The sequence below is a fragment of the Boleophthalmus pectinirostris genome, unplaced genomic scaffold (assembly GCF_026225935.1).
Source record: "Boleophthalmus pectinirostris isolate CB_2022bp ecotype Guang Dong unplaced genomic scaffold, ASM2622593v1 HiC_scaffold_3, whole genome shotgun sequence".
Lineage (NCBI taxonomy): Eukaryota > Metazoa > Chordata > Actinopteri > Gobiiformes > Gobiidae > Boleophthalmus > Boleophthalmus pectinirostris.
In genome coordinates, this window is record NW_026571299.1 from 21,295,157 (window position 1) to 21,311,446 (window position 16,290).

The 16,290-nt window shown below is 37.4% G+C and overlaps 1 protein-coding gene across 4 annotated transcripts in view; it reads left to right on the forward strand.

Annotated features, from left to right (window-relative positions):
* The window catches only part of LOC110165704 (vitamin D3 receptor B), a 42,696-nt gene extending 31,072 nt beyond the window's left edge, over positions 1-11,624 (forward strand). For 2 of the 4 annotated variants that reach the window (XM_020930891.2, XM_055160188.1), the window contains one exon: positions 400-11,624. In XM_020930891.2, the coding sequence (XP_020786550.1) occupies positions 400-653 (254 nt within the window). In that variant the 3' untranslated portion in view covers positions 654-11,624. The remainder of the gene's footprint in view (positions 1-399) is intronic. The other 2 variants (XR_008633083.1, XM_055160190.1) reach the window with 2 other exon arrangements.
* Positions 11,625-16,290: the final 4,666 nt, after the last annotated feature.

The following is a 16,290-nucleotide window of genomic DNA, read 5'->3' on the forward strand; positions in this document are numbered from 1 at the left end:
TGATTATTTCACGATGATGCTTCACACTTGTAATGCGCTTTACAGACTTGTCTAAATGTCAAAGTGCTGCACTGTAGTCATTCTTCACTCAACATTCAGTGGTGGTAAGTAACTATTATAGCCACAGCTGCCCTGCGTCAGACTGACAGAAATGAGCCCCCCTCCAACCACCAACACTCACACACCACACTAACCACACTAGGCAGAGTGGCTGAAGTTTTTTGCCTAAGGATACAACAGCAGAACTTAAGAGCTGGAATCAATCCCCTAACCTTCAGGTTGGGGGGCAGTTGCACTAACCCAGGCAGTGTATTTTTGTTGCCTATGCTGTACAAACACTTTGAGTAGCTTCCCTTCCCCCTCCTCACCTCCTCTGTGTCTCTCTCTCTTTCTCCTCAGACCGACCCGGAGTCCAGGATCACGCCCGTATTGAGGCCCTTCAGGACCGCTTGTCTGAGACCTTACAGGCCTACATCCAGCTGCACCACCCCGGAGGCAGACTGCTCTACGCTAAGATGATCCAGAAGCTAGCGGATCTGCGCAGTCTCAATGAGGAGCACTCAAAGCAGTACCGCTCGCTGTCCTTTCAGCCAGAGCACAGCATGCAGCTAACCCCACTTGTGCTCGAGGTGTTCGGCAGCGAAGTCTCCTAAAACTACCTCCAGTTTCAAGATGGCCACCGCTACAGGCAGGTGACACATGGTTCACTGCAGAGGAGGAGACGAGCTGTGTGGAAAGCAGTGAGAAATATAAATATATGATTCAAAAAGATGGCGACTCAAATATAATGAAATGTTGACTATAATGAAATGTGTTTTTGGTGGTTTTCAGATGACGTTACTCTCACAGATGAGGGGGACTCATGGATTCATGGATTTCAAAGGGACAAAATTGGAATTAAGTCCTCAAAATAGCTTCTATAACAGAAACCCCCCCCCAAAAAAAAAACAGAAGTGACAGAAACCCATGTTTTATGTGGTATTTTCTTTTCATTAATAAAACTCAGCATATTGACAATAGTAATTTTATCTGCCCTCATCACAACATCAAAATACATTAAGATGTTATCTGCAAACCACAACAGCTTTATCTAAAAGAGGAACTTTATTAGAATTTAAACACAAAATCTGCTCAAAACCATTCTTAAAATATTTTCAGCAAATGAAATTTGAATTTGTTTTGTTAAAAAGTTCAGCTTTGAATCATGTTGATTGAAAAAAAACCAAATTAATGTACTCAAAAGTTCTTCTTTCGCTCACCAGAGTTTTGAGGTTGACATAAATGACATGCATTTACTTATAGTCAACATTTCATTTTTAGAGAAGGAGAGATATAGGAATAGAGTCTTTATGTTTGTCTTGTCTGAGAATTTTATTGGAAATTAGGTTAAAGTTGGAAAAAGAGTTGATGATGTGTTAGACTAAAACCAGTGGTTCTCAACTGGTGGGCCGGGAACCAAATTCCTAAATCGGAAAATAGTTAAAAATTTCAGCCCAGAAAGTTTCATGAAATGATAATATGGTGAAACACATGTATAAAATATATTAGATCAACTTAAAGCACTTATATGAATGTTACAGTTGTGTGCTGTAATTTCAATTTTCGAATCAGACATTGGTTTGAAATTTAAGTTTTTTCTTTCCCCTTTTCAGAATTATAGAATTATGATTGTCTACCCTAACTAGTTTTATCTAGTATTTTTTTTTTTAAATCTTGTTAAAAATTCTAGATGTTTGTAGTTATCCCAAGGCAAAAATGCCCAACGTTAGCTGTCTTACTAGAAAACTTAAAGTGGGGGTATTATGCAAATAGCCATGTCTCCTGGGCACTATTCAAACCCTCCTTACTGTAGCTGTAAGATTGTGAAATGTATAGCACATTCATGCTCCCTAAGGCACTTGATCATAAATATACTAAAGTATCATACAAAACAATACAACTTCACAAACCTGCTGTAGTTTCATTAGTGGGATGGACACTGATTGTGTTGTGATGTCTCTCTGAAGGGGTAGTGACTTAGCTCAGAGAGCAATGGGAGGGGAGACTCAGACCATCAAAAATGATGTTTTAGCGAATACCGGTAATACAGCATTTTCAAAACAATAAAAGGTAACATGGCAATTTGTATGTTTTAAAAGTGAAAACCCTATAGAAGTAAAATAAATTAATAATAATTTCTTCCTCCTACAATTTCTAAATTTCAAAATTACATAACATACTGGTTATGTTTCTATTTAGTCCTATCTTGCACTGATGATAAATCAAGTCTTAGAAGGACACATTTTGTATTAAAAACGATTTCCTGCAAATACCAAAAAACAGGTAAAAATGTTTTGACCTGGTTTAGTCCCTTGAAACTGCATTATATTTTTTAGACTTCTGGCCCAAACTTGATGGTGGTAAAATCCTCTTTTCTACAAATAATATCTTACTTTTTCTAACTGACTTTTAATACAGTTTCCTAAAAATCTACCCATACATTTTTATTGTTTAAAAAATTCCAAAATTGCCAAAAAGAAATCGTTGTTGTCAAATGTTTGCTGAAAAAAAAAAAAAAAAAAAAAGAAATTTGGATCCCAATTTGAGGCCATTTGAGGACCACTGGAACCAAGGGAGCGTCCTATAAGATACTATTATTATTATATCAATATTATACATTTTCTGCCTACTTACATTTTAATGTATTTAAAATCAAACTTCTGCTGCTTAAAATGCCTGGACATCAAAAACACATGGATTTGGTACAAGTCCATGTTTCAACACACAACCTACATAGCTCAGTTCATTCAGCCATTCTGTTATCCTACCTCTTTGGGTTGTTTTTTAATTATGAGACTGTATTTGTAGATTGCCGCTGTATGAGACATTATTTTACAGTTAGACCACACAGTCCCGATGACACTCTGCTCGTCTGGGATTTCAGTGCCTGCACAACTGTTCTGATGTTATTTTTACATGTTATTCTCAAGGCAGCATTTGTATACAGTTTAATACAGCCATCGGACACAACATTATGACCACAGACAGGTGAAGAAAGCCTGTGCCTCTTAAATGGGATATTATGGGAAAACTATTCAGAAGTCATTTGAATTAATCTAGACAATGTTTAAAACTGTGAGTCATATCTAGAAGAATGGGTCAGAACATCTCCAAAACGGCAACTTTTGTTGTTTGGTTTAGTCCTGTATTAGAGCTTCTAGTCCCAGGTTAGACTTGGTTTAAACCTTCATCAATCCTGTTTTGGACTTGGTTAGACCTGTTTTTAGTTCTGGGTTTAGTCTTGGTTTAAAACTGGTTTAGTATTGGGTTAGCCTTTGTTTAGCCCAGGTTTAGCCCAGGTTTAGCCCAGGTTTAGCCCTGGTTTAGCCCTGGTTTAGCCCTGGTTTCAGTGCATATTCAGCCTTGTGATCGTACTGTTTTTTTCGATGGCTGTGGCTCAAATACCTGTCGCCAAAGGTTCGCTCTCTTCCATTTTCTCCTATAACGCGATGAAGGAACGGGAATTTTATTTTTACATTTAACCTTCAACAAAATCTGTTTATGGACTCTGCGCGTGGCTTTGGTGACCACTAACTTTTACACTACGACTTCTCAACTGTCACTCAAATCAAGCCTGCATTATCATTTATTTGTACTTTCTTTTCTTTATCCGAAATGAGTGTAAATAGGTTCATTGCTTCCACTTCTAACGCTAAGCACTGTTAACCACCTTTAACTCATGTATTGACATAGACCGTGAATCTATCTGTAAACATTATGAAATGGTAAGGGCTAAAACGCCAACTCGAACTGGAAATTTTTGCATATTTTACAGGCCGAATGCAACAGGTCTGACTTGTGAAACATCACTTGCAAAATACAGGAGCATGTCACAAAATCTAGAACTTTGTGGGGAAGAATTTGGTTGTTAAATTTAAAATGCCAAACTTAGTGCATACATATTTACATATATACTTTTTGGAATAATCATTACTAATCATGTGGTTTGGATAAACTGATTTTGAATTTAGCAGCTACTTTTTAAGACAGATGTCCTTCATCTTATAAAAGACTCTATTAAGCGTGGCCAAATCAGGTTCAAGCAGGGACTAAAAGTGGACTACAGTCTGTAGAGACACGTGTCTAAAACCTGTCTTTTCTTTGGTATTACTCTAAAATTAGCGTTAAACCAGGACTAAATAAGTAAGTGTAAAGTATTGTCATGCAAAATTGGCACAAAATTAGGACTTAATCAGAACTGAACCAGGAATAAACACTGACTTAAGCAAGACTAAACCAGAACTGAGCCAAGATTATAACCAGGTTAGAGGGACTGAAGGTAAAACAGCACTAGCCTTAGTCTACAGTAAACATTTTTAAAATTCATAACATAACATTGTCCTAAATAAAAAAAAAAAAAACACATTGGACTTCCACACATGTCCAAAGAAATCTAATTTATCTAGTGGAATTTGAAAACCGCAAGATTTGTCATCATTTTATGTGAATTCAGATGCCTTCCCTGTCACAGAAAGTGTACTGGCTTTAGCGCTTCACTCTATCAGGGCTGCATTATATTATTGTAAACTATTGCCAAAACCAACACTAAATAAGGTTAAGATATTGATTATTGTGTTTGCCAATATTGCATTACAGATACTTTGATAACACAATATATATTGGGACTCTTTTAGTGGTCAGTGTGGCGAGTGAAGGCTTCTGGAGTCTGAACAGTCCAGATAACGACTGCAATTATTTTAAGAGGCAATTAGTCATTATTGCAGCCCTAATATTGTTTCAGTTGAACATATTCATTTGACATTTTAAATGTTAACTTCTGAAATTCCCCATAATTCCCCACTCTCTTCTGTGCGTGTGACGTGTGCCTGGCCTAACTGATGCAAAAGCTCTTATTGTTTTTCTACATATATGACGTTTTTAATAATGATGCAATTCCATGAATTGTTGCAGTTCCGTATACAGTATACAAACCTCCTCGGATCACGCGGCCCTTTCGTTTTGACTGGGAACAATGTTGAGGTGTACCGCCCTCTGCTGGCTCTTCTGTAAATACCAGGTATAAATATATAAGGAGCAGTATGCTAAATCCGCCGCTGTAAATAGGGCTACATAGATTATTATTATGATTTCTCGTCTTTATTTTCGGGAAAAATAAATATATGCAAGTACAATATTGAATCATCACTATTATTATTATGTTGTATGTAAGAGTGTGTTGTTTTGACGGAGTTTCTATTTTCATTTTAATAACAAGGACAAGCTAACATGCTAAACGTGCTGCTCTCTAAAAAAAAAAAAGCCATAGATCGCCTATTTTTACAGAGTTTTACAGTGTAACTTTGCTGTCCATCGAAAAGGCTGAACACGAACGGCCAGTAATGAGGAGGCCACTTTATTAGGGACAACAGCTGCAGGCAGATAAAGGGGCGCACACCTAGGACTGGGCCAGGACTGGACTAAATTAGGATTAGAATTAGGACTTTTGCCAAATCGAGAAAATTGTTTTGGACTAGACCTGGACTTGACTGGGACTAGATTATATAACCAAGACTCTTGGTCCAGGTCTAAATTAGCAGGACTAAGTAAAACTGAAAATGGTTTAAAACAGGACTTTCTAAATGGTAGGACTTAAACTAGGACTGAACCAGGACTAAGCCAGGACTTTCTGACCCTCAGCAATCTTTCTACCATTTTCAACTGAACATAACGTACCTAATAAAGTGGCCTCTGCAGCTTGGATTGTTTTGGATTGCTGATCAAAGTTGAAACTAGGAGATGAATCTAGACTTGTGGCTGATCTGAGATGGTAAAAGTTGCCGAGAGCTTTGTCTATAGTTTTCAGTGGGAGTGTATTTAGATCTATTCTGATCATAAAAATCACTGTGATATTGAACAGAAGCAGTTAAAACCGTCTATCATTGAAATTTGAAATATTTAGCGTAAATTTGTAGTAAAATTTTGGTTAAAGTTGTTTTTTATTTTGGGCCCCTGTTTGTTCTAAATGAGGCTGAAGGAGAAGAGAGATGGAGGTTTCAATCCTGCAGTAACATTGTTCTCTCCTCACAAACATGCCTGAAGAGGTTTTAGATGACATCCATGCATGTTTGAGTAATCTAGCGATCTCTCCCAGGCACTATTGCAGCACAAGCCTATGTTACCCATGCTCCCCACACAACAATTCTCCAAAAATATACAAAAAACAGGCTATAAAACTGTACACAGCAACTAGACAAAGCTGATGCGATGTGCAGGAGTTTTTAGAGGGATGCACTCTGATTGTGTTGTGATAGCGCTCTGAAAGGGGAGTGACTTAGCGGCAAGAGCAAAGGAAACACTCAAAATTTAATAAATTTTGCCCATACAATCTTGGAAACACGTGCCACTTATCCACACAATACTCAGTGACACGAACTGTAAAACCATATCTCCTTCAGCCTCTTCAGAACATTTCATTATTTTTGGGCTTTTTAAAATGATTTGCAGATTTGTTCTTTGTTTAGTCACAGTTTGAAAATCTCGAAATTACTGGGACGAAATTCTCTGTCATTGCTGTGAAAGAGTAGAAACTTTTGGAGGCAGTACCACTCGTTGGCCAGAGGGGGAGTTGTGCGATGTGCTTGGTTACTGATCATTTTGAAGTTTGTCCATGTTTGGGGGTTACTTTCGGTGAATACTTTTTTTCAGATTTTTTTATATTTGGAGCGGTTGATGTCGTATGTTTAAAAATATAGTGGGAGAATTAGTGGATTTCTTAAGCAAGTGCCAGATGGGGACAGATCCCAACACTTAAGAACAGGGTAAGAGATTTTTACAACAAGAAATGCAGAGGACGTTGGCCAGAGAGCTCAAATTTGACATTACATATTTGAATTAATAAGTTGAAAAAATAATAATTTGCAATACCAGTTCCAAAAAATGTGCATGTTGAGAAAAATGTCCAAAAAAAAAATTCTGTTCCCTCCACAAATAATGACAAATATGAAGAAAGATAGTTTTATTATATTAAAATAAACACAAAAGTAAACACAAAAACTCAAATGGCAGTCAAAGTCACAGGACTATAGTGATATGTAGACCTGGTTTAGACCTGACTTAGACTTGGCTTAGACCTGACTTAGACACGGTTTAGCCAATGTAACTGGTGAACTGTATGTGTAAGTTTTATCTTTGAATCAGAAAATCTTCAAAATTACAACATCTCAAAGTTACCTCCATCACCACAAATAAGAAATAATAATATAAATTTGAAATGATCTGAGGACATTTAGACGTGGTTTATGTAAAAATCACTTTTTAACTGAAGCCACTGGCCACATCCTCTGCCTCCTCAGTTGGTTGCTGCTCTGAATGTTTTGTGTTGCGGTTTTAACATTGGAACTTGAACCAGAAAGTTACAAAAATCAAAAAATTGCAATAAATCTACAGTTTCAATCTTGATTTTTTTTTTTGTAATTTTTGGATTTTTGTGAATTGGCGTCAAAATAATTCAATGCCTGCAATATCTGAATATGAACTGACTTAAGGTACACAATCACCAGCAAGCTTTCCTGTTGTCATGTTTTTATATTATCATTACAAAACCTGTCTGGATCAATAACGGCAAAAATAATACTGCATTTTGAATTTTATATACAGTATATTTTTACAAGCGCCCATGTTATTCTAATGGGGGTGATCCACAAATTTCCCATTGTCAAAATGATTAGCATCATGAAAGAATGTGAAGTTTAACACAGTGACTCAGGTCCCTGTCAAAACAGTCTATGGGGCCCATGTCGTTTTCCATCATGTTGCCATGGCGATGCCCGAAAGTGCCCATGTTATTGTATAGTGTTTCTGAAATGTCCCATTAATGGACAAATAATTTATGGAAGAAGGTGAAATCATCCTGATCAAATAAGTCAGTGGACCCTGTGATATTTTGCATAGTGTCGTCATGGTGATGAAGCTTTGACTGAATTTTCCACAGTATTACACTTATCTATCATTAGAAACAAGCATCCCACACTTTACAGGTCAGATCTGCGGTTTGGCGAGTCCGCTCACAGTAAGCTACGTGTTTGTCAAGGTATTTCCTAACAGTGCAATGTTTAATACCGTACTGTGAAACATTCCAAGCAAAGCAATGACATCTCCATGAAGACCAGCGCAAGAAAAGTTCCATAGTGAACTTTTAACTGCTTATCTTTTAGTGATATTAAAACAATTTGAAATCCTGAAACGTTTAAACAATGAACTCAAAAAAGTCAAATTCAAAGCAGCGTGTTATTTTTGCTCTTCATCGGCCATCTTCCTCCCAGCTCTCATGGACAGGGATTGTAATACGTTTCAATGTAGTTCTAATGAAATGGATGTACCACCATTATCTACCTAAGTACAGGACTGACTACCTCTTTTAGCCGAGTTTTGCTTTAGCATCGAGCATTGCCTCTTTTGTAATAAGTATTTGTATCGTGTTGTATTTATTATGGAATGAAAACTGCAATGAATACCTCAGATTTCTCACAAACATTTGGGAGAGTCCAGTTCAAATGAAGTAATTCACTTTTTTTTTTTTTTTTCTTTTTTGTACAGTTATAAACGTTTTTTGTTTATTTTTTTTTCCTCAGATTTAACATTGCCTTTTTAACGCACAATTAAACAAAACCAGGAGTGTTTCTTCAAAAATAGTGCCTGCACATTGGACGACCGGAGTTTGAAACTGGGTAATAAGGACATTTTAGAATTGAAATTAAAAATCTGATACTAATCGATACTGAAACGAAGTAAGAAACCAGATCCTCATTTGAACAGGTATTGATACTAAAACTGAATGTCTTTAGAATGATGTTGAGCTGTATCAAGTGTCAGAGCACATAGACTAGTATATACACACGGACCAACATGAACCTACTGCACCACTGACCATTACACACATAACACACACTGGAATAGAAAAGAAAGTTCTACCATTTAATGTGGAAAATCACAATATATTGTCTAAAGAAAGAGAGTTTTTATCATTGTGAGATCAGAATGTGTATTGAGTATTGAGTCTGTTAGTTATTTTAAAGACTGATCACCAGACTGTAACTAAACTGAAGTTTAAATACAAACAAGAGTAACAGTAATAGTACTTTTGTGGTACTTTTTGCCCAGTTTTTGCTCCGGTGTCTCTGCTCCTGTCTGCTCCTTTTTACCCTCTTTTATTATCTTATTTTTTCTTCTTCAGTCCCACTTGACCTTCCTCCATTTTTCATCAGTGCTTCTCTTTCTTTGACTACAGCGCCACCTACACATCCAGTCAAGAGTTTGGACACACTTTTTCATTTTTGCCACTGAAGGCATTAAAGCTATGAATGGACACACATGGAAATCATAAAGCAAAATTAAAATCAGATAACTACATTATCTCTCTCTTTTTTTTTTTTTTTTAAGCTACCCTTTGCTTTTCACTGCTTTCTTTGCACTTTTGGCATTTCTTGACTCTGACGTGACACAGCTGTAAAGTAGGCGTGGGACGAGACACAGTTTTCACAAGACGAACACACCACGAGATTGGGTCTACGAGAACGAGACAAGAAGAGATTGACAATTTCTAAAAAATAAGTAGTTGCAACCATTTTGCAATTTTGGCTTCACAATTTTTTTTATTTTATACCCTAGCGGTCATTGTAGTGCTACTTTTTGGAACTACAGCTTCCATTCACTTTTTTAATCCAAGCCAAAGTTAAATTCAGTAAGAAAAAAATCTCAAGAGATCTTTTTTTTATCACGTGTGCACAATCTCGTAGCAGTTTTGTCTTGTGATATCTTGTCCCATCACTACTGTGAAGCGCAAACCATTTCAGGAGAAGAAGCTCAGTGAGAGAGGGCCAAGGGTTTGCAGCTGTCCACAAAGCAAAGGGTAACCAACATAAAGAAAAATAACACAGAATGAGAAGGTGTGCCCAAACTTTTGACCAGTATCTGTCCCCACCCTCCATCGTCCAAACTACTCACTCCCCTCATTTTCTGATTTAGTTTTAAACGCTGCTTTTTCCAGTAAAATTCCATCAAATTCAAGTTTTATTTTCATTATAACTGAGCAACTACTTTTTTTTTTTTTTTTTTTGGTGAATTTTGGATTTCTATATTTTTGTTTCTCTCATGTCAAACTGCTTCAGGTTAACACTGAAAGAATCCACTTTGTGATCAAATTCCGAGGAAATTTTCAAGCCAAGCGCTGTGCCATTTTTTAGAAAAAGTGTCTTCTAAAATTGGCTTCAAAATTTCCAAGGAAAACTAAGGATTGTCCCAAAACGAGAGATTCAATTGGCTATTTGATTTGTATCACATTTTCCCTTACAAAGATGTAAAGATCCTGCGGTGTTCAACACAAGCTGCACACGCACACTGGTGAAAGTTTGTTCATTTCTAAATAATAACTCTTTCTTTAAAACTCAAAAGTTGTATGTTTCCCTACATTTCAGAGCGTAACATTTTCATGATCATAGTTCTGTAATGACAAAAAAGCAAATGAAGATATCATTAGCGTGTTGTTTAGCCAATATAGTTATGGTTTAACTTGAACACTGTGATTTTTGTCCCAAAGACGACCAGCAGGGGGAGAAGTTGGACGTTTTATCCCCTTAACAATTCATTTTAACACTAACCGACCATTTAAGATGAAACCATGACTTAGTTTTGCTTTAAAACTTAACTGTAACTCCTTTTTAGATGTGCGCTTTGCATTTGAGACCAATATTTTTAAACACGAAGCACTTAGAAGAACGTAAATCTACTTTCAAATGAATTTCCCTGTCTCGCAATGGTGAATATACAGCCCCAAACTTAAACCAGGAATCCTCTGGTTAAGGGGCACTTGCTCTGTAACCACACAACTTGCCTATAAGCTCTTTTTGTATACTAGTATTGTCCCATGGTAACAAATTAAGCATTAATTAGCTGAACTAAATCAGTTCTTCAGTTTTGACCATTTAGCCTTTAGCTTTAGTGCTAAGTGCTACAGGAAGTAAACAGGCTACTAGCTAACGTTTGCTAAACTGGTCTTGACAAAAGTTTCCAAAACATGTTCTAAATACTCCTTCTACCAAATGACCACACCTCAAGTTTAAGGCTAAGATACCTATTCAGCATTGTTCATTGTTTTCATTTGTGGCATATCACCAAAGCAAAGTCTTAGTTTGTGAAATTTCGATCAGATTTTTAGTGATATTGAAAATCCTGGATCCTGAATTGAAGTGTGCGATGGTGTGAAGCGTGTGCAGCCGTGTTGACTTACACTGGGGTCTAGAATACAATGTGATTGGATTTCAAATGTTAAACTCTGCACTGTGAACCAAAACGTCACTTATTAGTAAAAGGTAAAAGGAAAATTTGCCTGAACCAACAAAAAGCACTTATTGTACAAAAGTAATAATTAGATTAGTAATAGCCACAATCTGCCACTAGAGGGCGATGACGTGGCGTTGAATATTAGTAAGAAAAAATGTTTAAAAATGTCACCTGAAATTCTAAAATAAATTAAATTTTTTTTGTCTCTTATTTTTTCAAAGATTATTTTTTCCTTTTATAAATTTGGTGTTAATGTAATGTTATTTTTGTCAAATGTTTTGCAAATCAAAAATAAACAGTTGTACATAGCAGCATTTTCCTGTGTGTTCATTATTTAAATAAAGTTGTGCGGGGCTGAATGTAATTTTTACAATCATAAAACTGTTAGTTATTTTTTTGGTAAAATCACACACAGGGAGAACATGCAGACGTCACAAAGACCCTGGGAGAATATGCAACATCGACACAGACATGGGGAGAACAGGCAACCTCCACTTAGACACAAGGAGAACATGCAGACTCCACACAGACACAGGGAGAACATGCAGACTCCACACAGACACAGGGAGAACATGCAGACTTCACAAAGACACTGGGGGAACATGCAACATCGACATAGGACGAAAACTCCACACATACATGGAGAACATGCAAACTCCACACAGACAGGGAGAACATGCAAACTCCACAGAGACACAGGAAGAACATGTAAACTCCACACAAACAGAGAGAACATGCAAACTCCACACAGACACAAGGAGAACATGCAGACTCCACACAGACACAAGGAGAACATGCAGACTCCACACAGACACAAGGAGAACATGCAGACTCCACACAGACACAAGGAGAACATGCAGACTTCACAGAGACACAGGAAACATGCAGAGTCCACACAGACACAAGAAGAACATGCAGACTCCACACAGACACAAGGAGAACATGCAGACTCCACACAGACACAAGGAGAACATGCAGATTTCACAAAGACACTGGGGGAACATGCAACATTGACATAGGACGAAAACTCCACACATATATGGAGAACATGCAAACTGCACACAGACACAGGAAGAACATGTAAACTCCACACAAACAGAGAGAACATGCAAACTCCACACAGACACAGGGAGAACATGTAAACTCCACACAGAAATACTTTCCATGGCCTGAGGATCAAAGTTGGGAACTTTGGTTTGTGAGGCAGGACATTAACTCTCCTGTTTAACTCTGTGCTGCCCAAATCCAGCAGGTAAGAAGTTGATTTTTATTTGTACACTTTTGGTTAAGCAGGAAGTCCCAGAGATTCAGAGTCGTGTTTACATCACACTTGAGAGAAATGGTCAAATAAAAGTCAAGAGAGTCTGAACTGAAACATCGTGACACAACAACAGTGAAACAGTTTCTACAGCTCACTCATGTCTCATGCATCATGTTGCTTTATGTGTGGAAGTCCACCAGAGGGCAGTGTCCCCCCTCTCTGGCCTTGATTGACCCCGTGACCTTTTCATTTCTACTTTCAGACTACTTTCAGACTACTTACTTACTAAACAAGAACTAAACCAGAACAAACAAGAACTAAACAAGAACTAAACCAGGACAAAACAACAACTAAACCAGAACTAAACAAGAACTAAGCCAGGACTAAACAACTACTAAACCAGAACTAAACAAGAACTAAACCAGAACTAAACAAGAACTAAACCAGAACAAACAAGAACTAAACAAGAACTAAACCAGAACAAACAAAAACTAAACAAGAACTAAACCAGGACTAAACCAGGACTAAACAACAACTAAACCAGAACTAAACAACAACTAAACCAGAACAAACAAGAACTAAACCAGAACTAAACAAGAACTAAACAAGAACTAAACCAGGACTAAACAAGAACTAAACTAGAACAAACAAGAACCAAACCAGAATAAACCAGAACTAAACAAGGAACAAACAAGAATTAAACCAGGACTAAACAACAACTAAACCAGAACTAAACAAGAACTAAACCAGGACTAAACAACAACTAAACCAGAACTAAACAAGAACTAAACCAGAACTAAACCAGGACTAAACCAAAACAAACCAAGTCAGGACCAATAATGTAGAGAATTTTTTTTTTTTTTTAATGGCATAATTAGCGTTAAAACAATTTTTTGCAATAATTCTGATGCTCCAGGGGTGCCTCTCCACAGATCTGACCTGTAAATTGGTCATCCACGTAACGCAATAGCATCTCCACAGAGCCAAGCAGGTGATGGACACCAGAAATGTTCCACAGTGGGCCAAAGTAAGTAAAATACATAAGTACTTATAAAGTAAGTAAGTCTCTACTACCCACCTATGACCAAAGACTAAACCAGAACTGAACCAGGACTGAATCAGGACTAAACCAGAATTGAACCAGGATTAAACCAGGACTAAACCAGTACTTAACCAGGACTAAATGAGCCTAAACCAGGACCATAGAAGAAGGACTGAACCAGGACTGAACCAAGTCTGAAGCAGGTCTGAAGCCGGTGTAGCCCGGGCCTGCAGCAGGTCTGTGAGCCTCTCTATCTGTCCACATGTGTCCTGCTGGAGTCTGCTCTCTCCAGATTTTCTCCTCTTTTCTCTGGACGTGAGATAAGTTTGTGATGCTCGTCTGTGAGTTCGCTGTCGTGGTTTTTATCAGACAGATCCAGGGCTCAGGCAGTTACCCAGCAGCCCTGAGCCAACAGCTCCCCCACAGATAACAGCTCACGCAAGCAGAGCACGAGCCACCATCCAGAAGCACAACTCTGACCTGACTGACCCGACTCACACCACCATCCAGAGGCACAGCTCTGACCCGACTGACCCGACTCACATCATCACACCTCTGCTGAATGTGCACTTCAAATGACACTGTTCTTTGAATTCTGTTCTAATGTCATTTTCTCATCACACACACATACACATACACACAAACACACACACGCACACACACACACACACACACGCACAACACACACACACACACACACACGCACACACACACACACACACACGCACGTGCACACACGCACACACCTGGAGTTTTTGTGTTTGTTTCATTCACATGTTTGACTCACAAACCTGCACATTTACACTGAGTTTTTCTTTCAAACTGAAAACGCTCTGTTCCACCTTGTGATGTCATGTGGTAATTAGGGGTGTGCAAAAATATCAAAATATTGATACATTGTTTATTGTGATGACAGTATTGATATCATGGGCTGCTGTATCGATATATCGGCGAGAGTATTTTTTTGGTGTGTTTGACTAAATTATTTAGTTACTCTACAGTTTTGTTGTTTGTTTAAGGAAACTCGTTTATGCGACACATCGGAGGCAGAACCAAGTCATTGTTTTGCAAGTCTCAAGTACGTCTCAAGTTTTTGACCTCAAGTCCAAGACAAGTCCCAAGTCAAATACAGGCAAGTCCAAGTCAAGTCCAAGTCGTCTGCTTTGAGCTTCAAGTCATTTATATGCATTTTAAAGTAAATTATTATTAAAAAGTCCAAGTATATTTATAACTGAGTATTTATATAAGAAATGCTTTTTTTTTTCTTTTTTCTCTTAGATCTTAGTGTGAATCATTACAGTAAAAACAGAAATAATTCAGATTTAAAAGTGCTAAATAACTGTTATTTTGTCATGAAGGATCAGGTTCTCTGTAGTTCTTTGTTTTACTGCATATTACAAACTGAAGTGGGAGGGATGTTCTAATTTGTTCTTATAAAATTAAGCACCACATTTTTCAGTTGTAAAGAGAAAAATATTTTCTAAAAAAACATATTTTTTTAGGAGAAGCATCACGGCTCTCAAGTCACAGGCCTCAAGTCCAAGTTAAGTCCCAAGTCCTAAAAATCTCAAGTCGGACTCGAGTCCCAGTCACGACTCACAAGTTCCACCTCTGCAACACGTAAATAAAGAAAACCCAAAGGAAACTTGTTTATGTAACACATTTGATATTTTCAAAGTTTTGGTGATTAAAGTGTTTGTGTTTCATATGAACTTTGCTCAAGATGTGGTTTAACAAAGACTTTTAGTGTCACTCACATGATTTAGACTTTATTCTTATTGAAACGTATCAAATCGATTTGAAATATATTTGAAATATATTTGAAATTTGAAATAAATAGTAACTTCTTAATGATGCCCAGCTCTAGTGGTAATACAGGAAGTGCTCCCATATATTGTTAATTATCTCCATACACACCACACATCTTCACATTTGTATCATCAGCGTGGTTTTGCCAGTCTCTATTGAACTCAAGGGAAAAGGAGCTTCATGACATCACAAGGTGGAACAGAGCATTTGGAGTTTTGGACATGCAGACAGAATAATAATAAACAATTAAACTCAAACCTGTGTGAAATAAAACTCAAGTCCAGGTCTGATTTTAAGGAGGGCACAGGCGTGGTTCAAAACTCACAGGAGTCCATTTTGTGAAGAACGTTCTGTACTTTGACAGAGTCCTGTGGAACTCCTGCTGGAGGTAAATAGAAATAATAATAATAATAATAATAATAATAATAATAATAATAATAATACAAACAAATGTCAGAATGATCACATCCACTTTCACACAATTTGAACTACAATCACTAAAGTACAATTACACCAGGACTGAGGTCAGAACCAGACCTGGACTATACAGAGACTTAACCACTAGACCTAGTCTAGACCAGGACTAAATCAGGACTCACGAGTCCAGAAATAAACCAGAATTAAACTGGGACTAACCCCGAACTAGATTAGTTTTGGTCAGTTGTGATTCCCACAGTAAACCAGACCAGGAATAGATCTGATATTTGGTTTGTTTTAACATTCTGGTGTTGTTTCTTTATTGATTCTTTGCAGTGACAACACAGTGGGGGTGCTCTACATGTATCTATGGTGGAATGTTCAGCATGTCCTTGGTGACACAATGTAAAACAGGCTGATGTGTTGTCAGAAAGAGCACGTGTTC